Here is a 19,796-nt window from a genome sequence, read left to right on the forward strand (position 1 = left end):
GTGATGTGTTTTAATGCAAACAGCAAGTGCACGTGCCTCCATCTCAACACGCCACACACATATGTATGTGTGTACACTTCCACTGACACTGTGCGGTGACAGGTTCAAGGTGAGGCCACTCACAGTGTGTGTGTGTGTGTGTGTGTGTGTGTGTGTGTGTGTGTGTGTGGGAGTGGGGGAGTGTATGGTCTGTGTTGGGGGGGCCGTGGACATTATGGTCTACAGGGACGTTCCTCTGTGAGACAGTGACATTTAGTTTCCAGGTCACTACGGCGACTTCAGAGGCATCAGGGAATAAGGTGCAACCGCCACGCTGCCATGGTGATACAGCCTCAGGAGAGAGGGGACACAGGGACACGGGGACACAGGGACACAGGGACAGAACAGTATCATCTTGCTTGTCCATGTTTCACTGGGTCACTGAAAGCTTCTTTTTTTCTTTCCCGTCCCCTTAATCTAATCAACTCCAAAAGTTAACGACTTCTTTATTTGGGTTCAAGTTAAATTCACACATATTAAGAATATAAACCAGATGGTATTAACATTAAAACACAGATTGTTAAAGAAAGTGAAAGATATTATAAAAGATCTCAGACTGTTATTTTCCAATTATATACAGCCACATTCAAAGTAAAATATGTTTTTATACAGAAAGACATTTTCTTTAATTCACCAGTTTATTAATCAACCAGAATAAACTTAATGTTTACATGAATTGTTTAACTTCTCATATTCTTTAAACACTTTAAACAAAATTCTAGTGCTACAGCTTTAAGTAGCAATAGTAAAAGGTTATATTAGCTAAATTGCGTTGGAAACTATAGTTATCCTTCTTCTTTTATACTTTTATATTTTTACATTTGATATTTTTGGGGACAATGATGATTTTTCTAATATATCCATACATTTTCTGTCTATGCAATCAGCTACACAAATTAAATGATTCCTCTAAGAACGTGAAGTAACGTCTCACTTGTTGCGTTTGCATGGTGGCGACCAAACTACTTGAAGATTGAAGGTTTAAAGAAAAGCCTAAAAAAAATACAAATATGCTGAAAAGGTTTATTTCGTGCAGAACACACAAGCAGCCATATAAACGTTCTGTTATTCAAAGTGACCGATGGAACTCAAATAGCTGAACAGTCTAATAACATCTGAAACCAGCACAATAGATTTTTTACATTAGCCCCAAAATGTCCACTGGTGCTCGTATCAATAAGCAAATTAGGTTTTTTGGCCAAACGAGGATTTCAGGGAGGAAAGTGAGGAAAAAGGAGGATTCACTTTGTAGTGAAGTGATGAGAAATGACAACAGGCTGTGTATTGCAGTGCTTTTGTTTGCTCACCTTGCCAATAACAGGGATGTCCACAGATCCCCAGGTGTCGGCCCCCCAGTGGACCATCCCCGACGCAAAGTCTGCCGTCACTATCCCGAGGACTGGCACACAAACACAGACAGGAAAAACAAAAAGAGCGGTAACATATGCTGCTATGAGATGTGTAAGCAAAATTAAATTTTACAAAAAGTGTTAGAAAAACCTCAAGTGTATAGAAACAATATTTTTTTGAATATTCATTTAAAAATATACATTTAATTAAGCAAATGTCTAATACGAAATGTGAAGTTTTAAAGTCATATCTTTATCTTTAGCATCTTAGCATGCTAACGTTTCTACCGTCACAGTCTGACTCATCTCACCGATGCCCAGGACGATCCGGTGGATGTGGACGGTGGAGAAGTGGAGGAGGAGGAACGAGAGGTTGATGAGGAAGAGGAGGAGACACAGAACCACACACACCACCTCCTGGAGCCGCTTACCTGGACAGGACAAGAACAGGAAATTTAGGAGAGGACGAAGAGAGGGCGAGGATTAAGAAGAAGAAGAAGAAGAAGAAGAAGAAGAAGAGGAGGAAACTGGAAACGATGAGAAGTTGAGGGAGTTGGGCTCTGACGTGTTGCATTAATGAACTGGGTGAGGTCCCTGCACCCACTGGGAGAACAAGTCACTTATCAGGGGTCAATGGCCCTTTTAGAAACAATGTGTGTGTGTGTGTGTGTGTGTGTGTGTGTGTGTGTGTGTGTGTGTGTGTGTGTGTGTGGGGGGGGGGGTTTGGTGCTGCGTCAGCATTGGTGTTTTACATATGAGAGGTCGTGACCCTGCAGCCTGGAGTACACTTGTCTTCATCTGACTGATCACATATTAACACCCTGGACACACACACACAGACACACACAGACACACACACACACACACACACACACACACAGACACACACACAGACACACACACAGTTTCAGGTGGCAGGTACAGGCCCCTGCAGGGACGAGCCTGAACTCACAGGTCAGCAGTATGAAGTGAAGGACAGAGGGAGATGAACTGACTCTAACTACTCTCACTATAAATTCACACATCAGCGATATTACGAGACGGAGCTGCGAGGGTCAACTCAACGTTTCAGCTGCACAGCGCCGAAGATTAAAGATACTGAATTATTGAATATACACACACACAGACACACACAGACACACACGCTCCTGATCTATAGATCTATAACTTTCCTGACGTCTTCACGAGCTTTCACTTCTTTTAAATGTCCCTCTCTTGTCTGACTCGTCAGCAAAAGCAGGAAACGTGCGTCAGTGTCTCTCACAAACAAATATGAACGAACGACCGTCGTTACGTTTCCGTCACTTTCTTTTGTTCTCCCTCTCTAATTCCCTCACCTCCTTCCTCCCCTTCTCCTAATCCCTCCGTCTTTGCCAGTCTAATGTGCTTTTAAAACATTAATGTGTTCAGATCCTCATGTATCACATAGCATTAGCAGCCTATAAGATATTCATGGCAGCTTTTTTTTTAATAAAGCACACAGGCCTGCGAGTGTGTGCGCCTATAGACTCGGTGCGACTATGAATATGCTATCAGCCTCTCCTAAGGAATGGACCCCAGTGGGCAAACGGGAGATTTTAAATATGGGATTATGGATATTTCACGAATCATCGGGTGTGACCCTTCACCTTCTAAAAATAGACAGAATCAAAGTTGGGAAGAGACGGTGGATTCAGGAGGAGACTGAAGTTCAGCTTGAAGGAAAAGACGTATTGATTCTGCTCGTGAAAGTAGTTGGACGAGACAAAATATGATATAGTGTTTTTGTTTAAGATCTTTTTAGTCGATGTGATGCTGCTACACAAACCAGTTATTTTATTTGTGTAAAGTTGAAAGGAACTTGTGTGAAAGTTGTTTCTTAGGACGCAGCTGTGTGACACTGCATCAGATCAAGGCCTCGGTTTTTGTGCGTCTACTCTCTTGATTGGTGGTTTCCCTGATTTCCCAGATTACATCAAACAAACATGAGCATGGTTTCAATTTACTCCTCATACAACATAAAAATACATAAATCACGTGCATCCTCTGCCCTGAGGAGAAGCTACAGGTTGAACTCTTCTGGTTTTTCTCGAGGACATCTCTATACGAGCATTTAGAAATTCTACGACGGCCTAAAGGAAACAGTCATTAGTTGCATTAAGTTCAGTCTTGTTGCGTCACAACATGTTTACAGTACAAAGACGACAGTCGAGCAAAGTGACTTCATGTGTTTACAGCTCAGGTAACGTGTTTCATTCCACACGGCCTCCGTCCATATTGAGGTTAACTGTTGTCTACAAGCTTCATGTGACACCATTTTCTCTACTATACCCCAAGGTGCATAACACACAGACACACACAGACACACACACAGACACACAACTTAAAGGATCAGTGCACCACAATTCACTTTCTCCCAACTCTCTCTGCGTCTGCACACACACACACACACACACACACACACACACACACACACACACACACACACACACACACACACACACACACACACACACACACACACACACACACACACACACACACACACACACACACACACACACACACACACCATGATGCCTCCACTGATGGATTTCCTAACACATTCTCGCATCTCTCTCTATTACGCGCACACATCCTCTGACACATACACAAATTCAGACACTCCATCTCTGTCACGTACACACACACACACACACACACACACACACACACAAACACACACACGTTGCAGGGCCGTGGAGCAGTGGGGCGGCTGTCAGGTGATGTGCGTCAGTCCTTGGATCCTCCGGCTCCCTGGTGAGGGGAAGGAAACTAGGACAGGCCTCCACAGAGCGCAAACACACACACACACACACACACTCACACTCACACACACACTCACTCACACAAACACACACAGTCACACTCACATAAGCCGTTGTCCCTCAGGCCATGGCATTGCTGGATATCACATACAGCTACAGACACACAAAAACAGCCTCTACAAGTATGTATGTATGAACGGACATAGGCCATCATGTTTGAACACACACACACACACACACACACAGACACACACACACACACACACACACACACACATTCTACAGTGCACACACACCCAAGCTGCCTTCACTTGGCATACAAACACCAAAATTAAAACTGTACACTTAAAATCACACACACACACACAGACACACACACTCAGGACCAGAGCAGCGCACTCATTAATATCGTTCTGACAACAACTGGCTCCCTGGCAACCTCTCTGCCATCGCTCACCCAGCAGCACCCCCCGCCTGCGAGCGTGCACGCGTGTGTGCATGGGGATTTAACCTGGGCGGAGCCGGGGGAGGGGAACGAGGGGTGCTAATAGGCTGAAATTAATCAACGCCGGCTGATTCGCTATCTGGGGAATGAGTGGCGGGCAGCAGGCAGGCAGGCAACACATCCTGAATACTAATGGCCTAATGGAGAGGGGAGACAGAAAGTAGACCCCATTAACTATCTCTGCTGTTTGTCAGGTAACAAGGAAGCAAGGCGAGGAAGTGAAATATGAAAGAGACCAAGTTTAACCTATATTAACTACAAATACACACAAAACAAATATCCCCATGTCAACACTGTCTGATCGGGTCTGACAATCAAAGCAGTTTTGTTTTCATACGACACAAACATCAACTTTGTGAAGCGGTTACATTTCCTTCATATCTGCTGCTCCCCATTCAGAAAACATCTCTAAATCTGCAGAGACAGACTCAAATCTGTGAATCCTCTAAAACCTTCTCCGCTCTGATCCAACTAGAGATCAACTCACATCTGTTCCTCCTTTTTCCATTTCGGTCTTTTATCCCCAAAAAAACTGGAGCCAGAGGAGATTTAACAATTTCCTTAAAATCTGGGATTTCAGTTTATTGAAAATGGTTCTTAAAAGCATTTTGGGGGTTTAGTATCTTGCCCAAGGACACATTGGCGTACAGAATAGTGAAGACTGGTATCGAACCACCGACCTTCTGGTTAGACGACTACTCTACTCGACCCCCTCAGCCACAGCCATGAAAAATAGAAAATAAAGGCCATGCAGGGTCAAGGCCAGATGTTTTTACTGCAGCTTGCATCTCATCAAACAGAAGCTCTGATGCTTTGTGTGACCGGCAGCCAGTCAGGACGATTTCTGAGAAAGAGCCATTGATTTGCTTTTATTTGATTGGCTCATGGTCGGAGCGGGAGCAGCGGTCACTGGGCACGAGTTCATCCAGTTCAAACATCGATCGGTTCATTTAAATATCTGGAGTTGACCAATGACCATGCACCAGCAAGTCGTCATCACAGAGAGAACGGAGAGACGCACCATCGACTTTTGTTCAACCTCTTTTTTGTTGGAGAATAAACTGATCCACAACAGACACAAGCCTTTTCAAAATAAAGTGTTTACTGTTAACTGATCCATTATCTATTCTGTGTATCCTTTGAGGGTCACGCTGGAGTGATCACCAGTCCATCACAGGGAGGATCACCAGTCCAACACTGGGCTGATCACCAGTCCAACACCGGGCTGATCACCAGTCCATCACAGGGAGGATCACCAGTCCAACACTGGGCTGATCACCAGTCCAACACCGGGCTGATCACCAGTCCATCACAGGGCTGATCACCAGTCCAACACAGGGAGGATCACCAGTCCAACACTGGGCTGATCACCAGTCCAACACCGGGCTGATCACCAGTCCATCACAGGGCTGATCACCAGTCCATCACAGGGCTGATCACCAGTCCAACACCGGGCTGATCACCAGTCCAACACCGGGCTGATCACCAGTCCATCACAGGGAGGATCACCAGTCCAACACCGGGCTGATCACCAGTCCAACACCGGGCTGATCACCAGTCCAACACAGTTCTGATTACCAGTCCAACACAGGGCTGATCACCAGTCCAACACAGTTCTGATCACCAGTCCAACACAGGGAGGATCATCACACATCTTCCGCTCACTAGTGAATCCATCAGCCAATCATCTTCACCTCAATCCCTTCCCTCAACGTCCAATTGATCACTTCCCATTCTAGTCACATATTGTCGGGCGTGGTCCTCTCTGGTGAAATAGTATTATATATATATATATATATATATATAATATGTACAGGATCTGTCGCTCTTGTGCTGTGCCAATGTACACAACTATAAGCTCTTGATATGTCTCAACCACCAAGGACACATTCCCATGGTTAAGTGGTAAAGAACAAGAATATATCTTGTATAGATTTGGACCAATCAAGTGAACACGTACACACAGCGAGGGACAAAACCAAAGGAGAGAACACAAAACAACAGGCAAACGACAAAGGGAGCGCGCACGTTGAAATCCCACCTACAGAGCCTTTGACAAAAAGAAGCTCACACACTGACGGCGGCTCAAAGGCCGAGTCCGAGCTGCCGCCGCGCCACGACCACGCCTTCGCACGTCTGAGGCCTAAACTCCATTTACAAACACTTACTCACGCTGATGTAAAGACTGCCAACACGTTAGACAACAAATCACAGAGGGTGGTAATGTATGTACGAGCCGTGTGCACACAGCTCTGCTGCTCTTTGATTCTCTCGCTCTGTCGTTCCGTGTCCCCCCGGTTTGCTCTCAGCAGACTGTCTTCAGATGGGACCTGGGGAGGGAGAGAGGGAGGGAGGGAGGGAGAGAGAGAGTGATGTGGGTGGTAAAAGTGGGTCACATGCTCAGAGAGAAAGAGAGTGGAAAAGGGGGGAGACAGAGAGACGAGGGAGAGAGAGACACTGAGAGGGAATGACAGTAAAAAGGAAAGAAAGGGGGAGAGAGAGAGAGAGAGGTAGAGACACAAAGAGGGTGAGGGAGAGGGAGAGAAGGGGGGAGAGACAGGGGAGGTCGAATTCCCCTGTTCAGAAGTGGATCAGTCACAGGCCGCTTTCCTTTCATGTGATCTCAGTGGACCGCAGAACCTGAGACACACACACACACACACACACACACACACACACACACACACACAACACAGGGACGCATGCAAAACATACTCGCCCACACACTCACTGTCACACACACACACACACAAAACCAACACAAACGAAAAGTACACCTACCACTGATGAAGAAATGATACACAGACAAAAGCACAAACACAACTTGTATGTCCTTATGTGGATGCGCACACACACACAAGCATACACACACACACACACACACACACACACACACACACACACACACACACACACACACACAATCCTCCCAGACAAATGTAATAAATCCATTACCCTCTAGATTCAACAGCAACAAAGAGAGGAATGTGGCAAATGAGATTCAATAACGGCATACCAACACAATGGCTCACACACAAACACACTAACACACAGACTCACACATGCATGTAGACAAACAGATGCATATATCCAGGCACAATAACACACACACACACACACACACACACAGACATTTTCTCCCACATGAGAGCCAGTGTAAGTCGGCCCTGCTCCAGCCTCTCTCCCCCGCGGAGACACAAAAAAAAAAGAGGATGGACAGATCCCATCATGTGTGTGTTCCTTTGTGTCTGTGTGTGTGAGTGTGTGTGTGTGTTGTACGCCATCCCGTCATCTCCTGGGCTTTCTGCTAGCACCATATTCATCTGTGGCCCTCATAAGGATAATTACACACACACACACACACACACACACACACACACACACACACAGCTCATCTCTGAAAATGCACAGCTTTCACTGTTCCTCTGTTGACGTTGGTCAAGGTCAATAGTAAAATCCTGCCTGAAGGCTCGCCTACAGCCATAGATGGACTGTGTGTGTGTGTGTGTGTGTGTGTGTGTGTGTGTGTGTGTGTGCATATCGTTGATGAGTGTTTTGTGCGTTATCTTTGTCTGTGTGTTAAGATAAATTATATGCATTATATTAATTATAATTAAATATAAAAACAACCTGCGCCTCCTGACTTGCTACAAGCAAATGTTTCAGTTACAGTTTGTTCAACTTTAATTTCAGGAATAAGTTTACTGATGATTCATCGTCACAATAAGGTTGAATTCTCATATTTTTCTTAATTTATAAAAAGTACTTTTATTAAAACTAATTTTTAAATGGCTCACGTCATTTGCATGCAGCTCTAAGTCAATGTGTCAGTGTTAAACTGAGGGTGAAGACAGCGATGATGAAGCTAAAGCTAAAGATAAAGGGTTGATGTTATCCAGCCAACAACCAAAGGGAAATATTGATATTTCATAGTAATAATAACTAATAATTATAACAATAGCAATAACTATAACTTAATAGTAAGATAATTTGCACAGATAATTTTGATCATGTAGGATTCACATCTTTTCTCAACTCCTATTGGCTGATGTGTGACTTGGTGAAATGTATTTTCGTCTGATTTCAAATTACAATGACTTCTTCCTGTTTAGCTGCATGTTGCCTAGCAACACAACTGTGTGTTGGGCTGAGGATCTATATGTTTTGATATCTGATAAAAGACAAATTATGTTTTTAATGTGATTGCATGAGGGCAAAGTAACATAAGTGGAAAAGAGTCGGGGCCCAACAAAAAACCAGTGTGATCGATACGGAACATTTTAAATATGTAAAGATTTGTGCTTGAGGCAAATGTTTAATGATCTGATTCTGCTGACTGTACTCTGATCCTCGACACTGGTCACACACACACTGAGGTCACACACAGACACACACAGGTCAAAGTCAAGTACAGCTCACATGAATCTCAGGGCCAAACACACAAGCTCAGATGGTTTCTGACCCCTGACCTTTATGACCCCGGGGTCAGCAGTTCAGGGAGTCTGTCAGTGTGTGAGAGAGAGAGAGAGAGAGAGAGAGAGAGAGAGAGAGAGAGAGAGAGAGAGAGAGACTGACTTTTCCCTGAGCACGTGCACACAACTATTTCTTCACTGAGATTAAAACACATCTTTCTGCTTCCTTGGAAAATAGGTGTAAACCTGGAGAGTGAATTCCTCGGCCGAGGCAAACACTCCATCTCACAATGTTAAAGAAAGTGAACAACTATTTAAAGAATGGCAACAATACACAAGTCTCGCTCACTCGCACCATTTATTAATTTACATTATTTATCAAACATAGGACCCAGGTTAAAAAATACCTGAATTCCCATTTGATTTTTTCTTCCTTCAACCAAGTTTCACCTAAACTGGTTCAGTAGTTTTTGCATAAATCTGTTAACAGAGAAAAGGTAATAAAAACAAACTTTATACTGGAGGAAATGAAACCATTTATTCTTACAAAAATGTTACACATTAAATCATAAGTTATGTAACCAGTATTTTAAACTATGAACAAGGTTTGTTTCAAATTATAAATTAAACTATTAGTTAAAATTCTTAATGATAAAGTACATGTGCATGTTCAGTAGTTTGAGGACATATACAACAGTTTTAGGATTGATATGATAAATGTAGCCTCGTGCTTTGTTAACTTTCTTCACACCTTCAGACTCGACCTCTGTCGGTGACCTTGTCCTGTTCCTGTTCCATCACATCAAGGCTGCAGCCTCTGGGTGAAAAGCTTTAAACAATTCTCTGGTGGAAGGAAAATTAAACTCAATGAATCTGTGTTGTAAGATTCAACAGAGACTCACTGGTTCCATATTAATATACACCGTTATGAAAACTTATTTTGAATAAATGTTACTTTAAAATAAATAACATTTTATATATTTATATAACTTATTATATCTTTTGTAAAGTTTGTGGTTAAACTGTAAAATCGCCTGTAAAAATAGAGAGGAGTAGAGAGGAAGAGGAGCAGAGAGAGAATGGAAGAGGAGGAGAAGAGGAAAAGGAAGAGGAGTGGAAAAAAGAGAAAAAGGAAGAGGAGGAGAGGACAAGGAAAAGGGGGCCGAAGAGGAGCGGAGAGAGAATGGAAGAGGAGTAGGAGAGGGGATGAAGAGGAGAGAAAAAGGAAGAGGAGGAGAAGAGAAAAAAGGAAGTGGAAGGGAAGAGGAAAGGAGGGAAAAGGGAAGAGGAGAGGGCAATGAGAAGAGAGGAACAGGGAGATGAAGAGTGGAGGAAGAGAAGCGGAGAGAAAATGGAAGAGGAAGAGGAGAGGAAGAAGGGATGAAGAGGAGAGGAGAGAAAAAGGAAGAAGAAGAGGAGAAGAGAGGAAGAAGAGAGAGGATGAGGAAGAGAGAGGATGAGGAAGAGGAGAGGGGAGGAAGAGGAGAGGCGGAGGAAGAAGAGAGAGGATGAGGAAGAGGAGAGGGGAGGAAGAGGAGAGGCGGAGGAAGAAGAGAGAGGAGAAGAGAGGAAGAAGAGGATGAGGAAGAGGAGAGGGGAGGAAGAGGAGAGGTGGAGGAAGAAGAGAGAGGATGAGGAAGAGGAGAGGGGAGGAAGAGGAAGAGGAGAGGCAGTCAGCGGACCGTGACACTTCAGACATATGGGAGGACCGAGGAGGGACGACGGGCTGAATAGAGAGAGATGGAGAGATGCACAAACGGAGGAGGAGAGAGATGCTTCCAGCTGTTTGTCCGTGGCAGCTCTGCTGTAATGAGCCCATGTTTGGCTCGGTGGAGCTCTGCCAACACCTCATCTAACTTCTTCAAACTCTAACAAGCCAAACTGCTATTTAGATTTACCTCCTGCCGCCGCTGAACCGGACCCAAACAACTAAGCACATAACAGCGTGCCGTCCCTTTAAATGGACACTTTGACATTTTGAATTTTTGCTGTTTATTTTTCTTTAACAGACACTTGTCAGCATGTGGGAAACATTCGGGCTTTTAAGTTTTTCGTAAAATTGCTCGGCAGCATTGTTAGCGTTGCTGAGCATTTCTTCCACTTGCAGCCCGCTGTGCCCTTTGGCTGAAATGAGGGAAAGCTTGGAAGTCATTTGGAGATTTACCTGGTGAAAACACAGACTCGCACACAGACGTGTTCTCGTTACATGTTTTCATGGCGAGAGAGTTTATCCAATGTGACATTTGACTGGATCCTAGTTGACAGCTGCCATTGTCCCTCACTGCAGATTTGTGACACTTGGACAAATGCAAAATATTGAAAATAAAAAGCAGCGGCCTCAACAACCCACTGTTGTCTCTAGATCTCTGTTATTATTATTTGGACATATTTTAACTTGTTGAAGATTAAATACTCGATGAATTATGAGACACATGTTTTATTTATTTAATTTGTTTTATTTCACCCTGTTTATTTATTTGTTTTACGTTAAAACTACAGCACAGACTTCCACAAAACTTGCTGGAAGGAAGGAACATGAAATTACTCATTTAACTTTGACACGGCTCCGGACAGAAGGATGGATACAGGATTCCCCCCCCCCCGCTTTCTTTAACAACGTTTTTTTTTTTACATTTTCACAGTTTTCCCTGAGAATAATTAATGGGTCTTATTTGGGAAACTATATCTGTAAGTGTGTGTAATTTCTTAATTGAAAAAAAAAAACCTGGCATAAAGCAAAAGCTAAACTTGATTCTGGACTAAAAGTGTTATGTCCTACTAGGAGACTAATATTGTTAATCCCCTCTACTTCATTGAAGCCTAAAACTGATTCCCCCGGCATTTATTTAGGAATATTTGTTCTAATGTTGTAGTGTCAGTTCGGGCTGAGATCGAACTTTTGCAAAAACTAGTTTTCATGTGGAATCAGTCTAAATAAAAAAAGCTTTATTCTGTTTTTAAAATATATTTTCTGGACAATTAAGTCAGATGCTACAAAATAAAAGTACTTTGAATTAGTCTTTAATTATGGAATGCAAATGATAAAGTTTATTATTATTATTATTATTACTCGAACTAAGCAGGACAGTGTTAATATCGACTCACTGAGCCAGAGTCCTGCAGGTTACATTTTATTGTGATATTTCATTCTTTGTATTCTTGGTTGAGTTTCACTGTTTGTTTCTCATTGTTCATCAGACGTCACTTAACCGAGTTTCCCACGTTTACTCTCCATCACCTTTCCTAGTACATAGAAACAGGGAGATTCAGATTTTAAATGAATTCCTACAGGATCATGATTCACTTGGTGAACACGCAGTATAAAAACATGGACCAGTACATGAAGTGAGATTTGTCCTCGAGTCATCTTCTCCTTGACGTCTCTCTGGAAGTGAGACCGCAGCACTGAGAACTTTACTCAGAGGAAATACTCTTTTAAAGTCAACTACAACAATTTGCAGTTGATGTACAATCAACACTTGAGGTTCAGTGACCGAGTGTGAACTTCACTGTTGAGTAGTTTTTGTGTAACGCAGCAGTTTGTGTTGCGTCAGAATGTGGCCGATGTCACGGCCTCGTCTGGGCTATTTTTACCCAGAGTCAGTGTGATAACTAAGCTCCGTGACCACGACGTGACGGGGGATGAAGAGTCAGGACCTCAAATGTCTGTGATCCTCTTAACCATCAGCGGCACAAGACTCAACAACGACAACAGACCGGCAAACACGACACGGCTTCACACCACACGTCCGTCTAATAAACTCTTCTCTTCCTCCTTTTGTACATTTTAATGATCAAATATTTCTTTAATTATATTTGTATTATTTGTTATTATTGATTTTATTGTTTTGGAGGTTAGAGTTGCCATGTCCAACCGATGGTTTAATGTGAAATTTCACTAATGATGATGAATCAGCGCGATTAAATCTGTGGGAAAGCTGTCGTCCATCCATCCATCATCTTTACAGTTTATCCTTGTGAGGGTCGCAGGGGGGGGGGGGGGGGGGGAGCTGACATGGAGCAAGACGACAGGTCACCAGCGCATCACAGGACAAACAAATAGAGACAAACAACCATTCTAATAATCTGACCTCAAATCTGCATGTGTTGGACTGTGGGAAGGAGGAGGAGGAACCAAAGAAAACCAACACAGACACAGGACGGTCTCCACACAGAGAGACACCTGGAGCAGCGCTCAAATCAGGAGCCGCTCGGAAAAGGTGTCGCGATGGGACAAAATTGCAAAGTCTGGCAAATTTCAAGTGGATTGAATTATTCTTTGCATTAATTGTTGAAATAAAAAAAATTCTAAATCGCGACATCCTGGCAGTGATTTTTCTAAAGATGATAAAAAGTGATGATTTAGTTTGGTTTATAAACTGTACGATAATATAAAATAAACACTAGTTGACAACTTTTTTAATAAACGGTAATATTTGACATCCATGAAGTTTGTTTCACCTTTAACCAGTGTTAATACAAACACTGACCTATGAATAAATGAGATCACACGTTTGTTGTTTCTCTGACTTCTCATCATCAGCTCGCATCCGTATATTGATATGAATAATCTATTGTGTGCTTGCATGTGTGTGTGTGTGTGTGTCTGTGTGTGTCTGTTTGTGTGTGTGTGCACGTATGCAAGCTCAGCCGTTTACACATGCCAGAGTGGAGATGGTCGTCTCTCTAGTGTAAATCCGATTCCATTAATGACAAAGGTGACTTCTTTACTCCCAGTGTCACCAGCTTCCAGTGAGGTGTTCACTGACATTAAGTGAAAATATACAGGTTCAGGTCAGAAGATGCTCCCAGTGTGTCGAGGTGCGTTCACTGCCAGCATCAGTGGTTTGTGAATAGGAACACTCTCGGTGCTGTGACGGCTTCGGATTGAAACCCCCAACCTGGTGAAACGCGTGGTTCCCTCACGTGAACCTCACAGCAACGTGTTGTGCAGACCTCTCTCCTCTCGCTGAGCATCGCTCCTATTTTAGGAAGTGTTAACAAGTGGCCAACATGGCTCCACTAGAGGCAATTAAAATGCGCAGTGAAGTGAGAAGCAGGGCAGATGGTCGGGCAGAAATGTGGCCCAGTCCAGCTTGATGCACAACTGGTAAGACAGGTTTTCTCTGCTAAGGTCTGAGGCACAATGTGCTTCCCGTCACCGCGGCAGAGTCGACGCAGCTACACACACGAAACGACTTCATTCTTCTCCCAATATTTACTCTCTTTAAACTTTTTCAAATGAAAGACAACAAGTACTGGGAGATGTGCAACAAACTGTGTCGTGTGTTTTTACAGATCAAAACTCTAAAAACCTGAAAACAGTGGTTAAGAAAAGATGACGACTCAAACCAACGAGAGCAGCAGGAGAGGTGCAGCTGATGGGAAACCACAACGCACACAATTACATGTGGCCTCAGGGTCGTGACACAGAAGCTTTGTTGTGATGGAGGAAGACGATTCTGTTCCACAACAACAACCACTGTCATTTTATCAAAGTATTTGTAGCCGGTCCTGAAATTTTGTCTCCAGGGTCCAGACTGCTGCTTGTGTTTTATTCTACCGGGCGGTTTTCATTCTCGACGCTTAATCAGAGATGTATTTAGACCTGGACGCCAGGTGAATTTAAACTAGCAGCGAAAAAGAAAACCAGCAGTCCTCCGGACCCCGAGGACCGGATCTGAGGATTACTGCTGTCGACTGTGTCACGGATATTGATTTTGTCCTCGGACTAAAAGCCGACCCAGGCTGAACAGCTTCACTAGCATCTAGAAAACGTACCCATCAATGCTGCAGGAGCCGAGGCCTTTACCTCAGGTGTTTGGCTTCAAGGGTTTTCATGCTGGGGGCATCTTAAACACATGTCTACTTGACTGGACTTTAAAGGCCCTAATGTTTAGGGGGTTTTCCAGCTGTATAGAAGGTGACTTTCATATCATAATGGGGAACTTGTGGGAGAGATATTCACATCATCTGGGTGTTTTCTAAGAACCCTCCAGTGCTTCATGTAGAGTAAACATATCTTTATAAAGTGTGTGTGTGTGTGTGTGTGTGTGTGTGTGTGTGTGTGTGTGTGTGTGGGGGGGGGGGGGGGACCTTCACAACAGGGTCATCAGGATAGCAAACTAGAACGTCCGGGGCAAACGATGAATGACCAGGGTAAAACACACAGCTAGCGTGTTGCCTGTTTTTTCTTTCCACTGTTTGCATCGGTCACTCGTAACAGATCATGTTTATTCATTTGCTACGTAAAAAGGAATAAAACTTTAATACATTAACCTCACATGTGAACTTGACTCAGGACATCATCACACTAGATCTTATGTTATTGTTTAACTCCGGCTCCTTCAGAGATTTTAATGCAGCACCTGTGTCTTTGCTTGACTTAAGAGCAAAGATTTGACCCTTTACTGTCTTGACCTCATGTTTACAGAGGAACATGGCTTCAGTTTTCAATGGACGCCCACTCTGAGTTAAAGGTTTATCCTCTTCTAGCATTAAAAACCCATTGAGACTGGTGTTTTCACTTTGAGATACGGCCTTTGTCCACATTTGGTCGGACACTGCGTGTTGGCCTCACGCCTTTACACACACACGGCAACAAATCACAGCAGGTTCAGTAGCAGCATGGAGTCTGTTGTGTTGCAGCAAAAGAACCACATATCACTGCTAAGTTAGCCTGTAGCATCGGTGTTAGCACTGTGTCATCATCAGAATCCTCATCTTCATCAGCATCCTCATCCTCATTTTCATCATCTTCAACATCATGATCCTCATCCTCATCCTCACAATCCTTCTTCTAATCATCATCATATTCCTCCTTATCCTCATCTTCATCACATCATCTTCATCCTCATCCTCCTCATCATAATCCTTCTTCTAATCATCATCATATTCCTCCTTATCCTCATCTTCATCACATCATCTTCATCATTATCATCATCATCCTCATCATCAACTTCTTCACCATCACCATAATCATAATCATCTTCAACCTAATCAGCATCCTCATCCTCATCATTATCCTCCTCATCATCTTTATCATCTTCTTCTTCATCATCATTCTCATCATAATCATCATGTTCATCATAAACTTCATCCTCATCATCTTCATCATAAACTTCATCCTCCTCCTCATCAACTTCTTCATCATCACCATAAACATCATCAACCTAATCAGCATCCTCATCCTCATCCTCTTCCTCCTCATCCTTATCACCATCCTCATTATCATCTTCTTCTTCATCATTCTCATCATAATCATCATCCTCCTCCTCATCATCATCTTCATCATAAACTTCATCCTCCTCCTCATCAACTTCTTCATCATCACCATAAACATCATCAACCTAATCAGCATCCTCATCCTCATCCTCTTCCTCCTCATCCTTATCACCATCCTCATTATCATCTTCTTCTTCATCATTCTCATCATAATCATCATCCTCCTCCTCATCATCATCTTCATCATAAACGTCATCCTCCTCCTCATCAACTTCTTCATCATCACCATAAACATCATCAACCTAATCAGCATCCTCATCCTCTTCCTCCTCATCCTCATCCTCATCTTTATCACCATCCTCATTATCATCTTCTTCTTCATCATCATTCTCATCATAATCATCATCCTCCTCCTCCTCATCATCTTCATCCTCATCCTCCTCATCATCATCTTCATCATAAACTTCATCCTCCTCCTCATCATCATGTCGCACTGTGGCTGATGTTCGGCCTCTGTCTCCAGCTCTGGTACCCCCCCCCCCCCCCACCACCACCACCACCACCATCCTCACCGGGAGAGTAGAGCCTCGCCAGCTGTCGAGCCCCGGCGTGCTGCGGTCCCCAGCGGGGCGCCGCGCTGCGTGCGGCCGCCCCGTGCTCATTCCCGTTCGGATCCTCCTCCGCCATGGACCGGTGCCTGATGTCGGTCTCGGAGAGAAGCGACGCTGCCATGACTCCTGCCCGCTGCCCCCGGCTCGGGTCTCAGCTGCACGGCATCAACGACGGACGTGTCGCGGTCAGTAAGCGGTCGGTGTCCCGGTGTCCGGCGGCGGCTGCTGAGGCTGAGCGGAGCCGAGCAGAGGAGGGGGAGAGGCGGCTGAGCAGAGTGACGCTGGCTGGGAGGAAGCACCGGAGCACCAGCCTCCTGTCACCCGGAAACACACGCACGGAGCCGACACACGGAGCTGATTCACGGGCTTTCACCGGCGGCAGCTCCCGCGAGGAACCGGCTGTGTTCACAACCTCGTGTTTTTATTCTGTTATTGACTCTTATTGTTGTGATTCTCATGAACCCACTTTATTTCTGCTTCCAGGTCACGTGATCACGTCACCTGCTGCATCTGCTGGTGGAGGAAGAGGAAGAGGAAGAGGAAGTGGAAGAGGCTCCTGCATCAACAGACACCCTGAACAACAACATGAGGAGAGACTCATTCATTCATCTACAGGAGTTCTGCTGCTGCTTTTAACTTTGTGCTCAAAACAAACTAAATAAACTTCTGTGTAAAGATTAAAAATGTTTTCTCTCCTCAGTTGTTGCTTCCATTTGGTTTCTCTGTGATATTGTGAGTTCTCCACCTTATTATCCAAAGAGCCTTGAGATCATGTATGAATCATGTATATATAAAATATAATTGAAACGACTTCAAGTATTAGTGTAGTTTGACCCTAAAGGTCGTGTTGTGATGTGGCAGACGCACCATCCGCAGGACAACAGTAAAAACTAAAATCGAATAATTACTAAATGAGATTTCCTTTTTTCTTATATTGTTGCTGTTAATTTATGTGGACTGAACATTCACCTTAACAAATGATGTCCTTTAGTACACTTGACAATTAGCAAACAGAAGGCCTACACATTAATAACACTAATTAACAACAAACCTAACTAACTAACTGGCTAATTGACTGACTGATGATATTTTAATGTTATAACATACAGATGTGGGCCACTTCAGGCAATGATGCGGCTCCTGTGGTCTTTTTCAGATGTGAGCCTAATGTTGCCCATTTGTAAAATAGCAAATGTGGCCGAAATATCCCAAAACAAGTCTGGGCCTTGAGAAGAGGCAGGTGGTAGCTTCTCTGATCCAAGTTGTTTAGAAGTTCAGACACATCTTCAGTCAACAGGTAAACACATTAGTGGACTGAACAAATTGACCAAAACTATAGTTCACATTGTGCATCTTAGAAAGAGGCTGGTCTCCGCTCTGTGGTTGGTTTGTTGGTTGTAGATCTCCAGCAAACTGACTGATGATGATTCCAGGCCGATCTCATAACACCCCTGATGTGGTCGCCGCCATCTTGTACTTTTGTCGTCATCTGGAGCCAGAGTCTGTGCAGCGGTGATCGAGGGGTGGAGCCACACTGGACCAATGAGGAGCTGGTGTCAGCTGTCAATCTGTGATCAGTCCCACGGTTACACAACAAGCCCAGAACTCATGACACACAGTTTCTTCTGTGTTGTGTGTATTAGCAGATACTTTGCTCTTGGTACTGAATCCTTTAGACTTACAGTGAATACACATATTATGGGTTAGGGTTAAGATAGGTCGTCTCGTTTTCTGTCGTCTTATATTTATATGACTCTTCAGAGGAGTCCTGAGCAACAATCAGAACATATTTATGTAGCACATGTCTCACTGCATCACTCTGTGTAGCCTCCATCATACCTGGAGATTATTGCACCGCATTACTTGATCAATATTGTCGATTGATAACACATCAGTAAACACGATGAGCTCACAGATTGATTTGGAATAACTTCACACCACACAGCGGTTGTTTATTTGTCATTTATTTATTTGTTTTATCTTTTTGTCTGTACTAGATTATTGCAATCTGGTTAATTCACATTTAAAAAGCAGTCATTGACCAGACGCACTGAAATCGATGATACTCATTTTTACAATAACCATTATAGGCCCCATAGAGACTGGAAAACCCAATCCCAAAAAAAACAGAAAAAAAGAAACATCTGTATGGTTTTCTGCACTTTATTTTGTTTGATGTCTTTTTTTCATAGTAATTACAAAAAGGAAAAAAATATATAACAATAATCATAAAAAGGAGAGTTTTTTGGGGAGAAAAACTGAGGAATATTACGACTGGCAAACAAACGATCACAACACAGCACGAGTACCTACTTACGGCGAGAAATGAAAAGGTACAAAAAATGAAAATAAAGAAAATAAGCGCATATGGCAGAAAGAGAAACAAAAGCAAAGAGATTGGCACCTATGAAGTTGAATACAATAATTAACTGAGGGGACGAGAAGGTGAAGCTTCTTCCTACCATCTATTTAAAAAAAGAACATTTCAAAACAAGGAGTGTTTTCTTGCTTTTTCTTCTTTTCTATTTGTTAAAAAAAATAAAATGCATGAACGAAGGGGGGGGGGGGGGGGAGTGAGGAGGGGGAGGAGGGAGAAGCTGGTGGTAGGGGGGGTGGGGGTGGTAGGGACAATAAAAAATACTGCACGTACAATACCTTTTTTCACTCCTCTCTTTCCTTCATCTAGCTCTTACCGTTTCTCTTACCCACTTTTTCCTTTCTTTATTTAATAGCATTTCCCATTAATATTCCTTTCCCCCGCTGCTTCTAATAGCCGCGCCCAGTGGCGCGATCGTTAGAGTTTTACATGTGAGTAGCAAATGACACTTTGATTGGCTGTGATGTGGAGATGGGGGTCCCCCGCCGGCTCC

The 19,796-nt window shown here is 43.5% G+C and overlaps 2 protein-coding genes across 5 annotated transcripts in view; both read right to left on the reverse strand.

Moving 5' to 3' along the window:
* si:ch211-212o1.2 (uncharacterized protein LOC492735 homolog) overlaps nucleotides 1-17,715 on the reverse strand; it is a 29,477-nt gene extending 11,762 nt beyond the window's left edge. The window contains exons 1-3 of the mRNA XM_034587714.1: nucleotides 16,888-17,715; nucleotides 1,700-1,819; nucleotides 1,347-1,438 (exon numbers count right to left, since the gene is read on the reverse strand). Of these exons, the coding sequence (XP_034443605.1) occupies nucleotides 1,347-1,438; nucleotides 1,700-1,819; nucleotides 16,888-17,047 (372 nt within the window). The 5' untranslated portion in view covers nucleotides 17,048-17,715. The remainder of the gene's footprint in view (nucleotides 1-1,346; nucleotides 1,439-1,699; nucleotides 1,820-16,887) is intronic.
* Nucleotides 17,716-18,877: 1,162 nt separating this feature from the next.
* znf423 (zinc finger protein 423) overlaps nucleotides 18,878-19,796 on the reverse strand; it is a 138,110-nt gene continuing 137,191 nt past the window's right edge. For all 4 annotated transcript variants that reach the window (XM_034587713.1, XM_034587712.1, XM_034587711.1 and 1 more), the window contains one exon: nucleotides 18,878-19,796. This exon is cut by the window's right edge and continues 77 nt beyond it. The gene's annotated coding sequence lies outside the window, so the exon portion shown is untranslated.

Source organism: Hippoglossus hippoglossus, chromosome 6 (assembly GCF_009819705.1).
Source record: "Hippoglossus hippoglossus isolate fHipHip1 chromosome 6, fHipHip1.pri, whole genome shotgun sequence".
In the NCBI taxonomy this organism is placed as follows: Eukaryota; Metazoa; Chordata; class Actinopteri; order Pleuronectiformes; family Pleuronectidae; genus Hippoglossus; species Hippoglossus hippoglossus.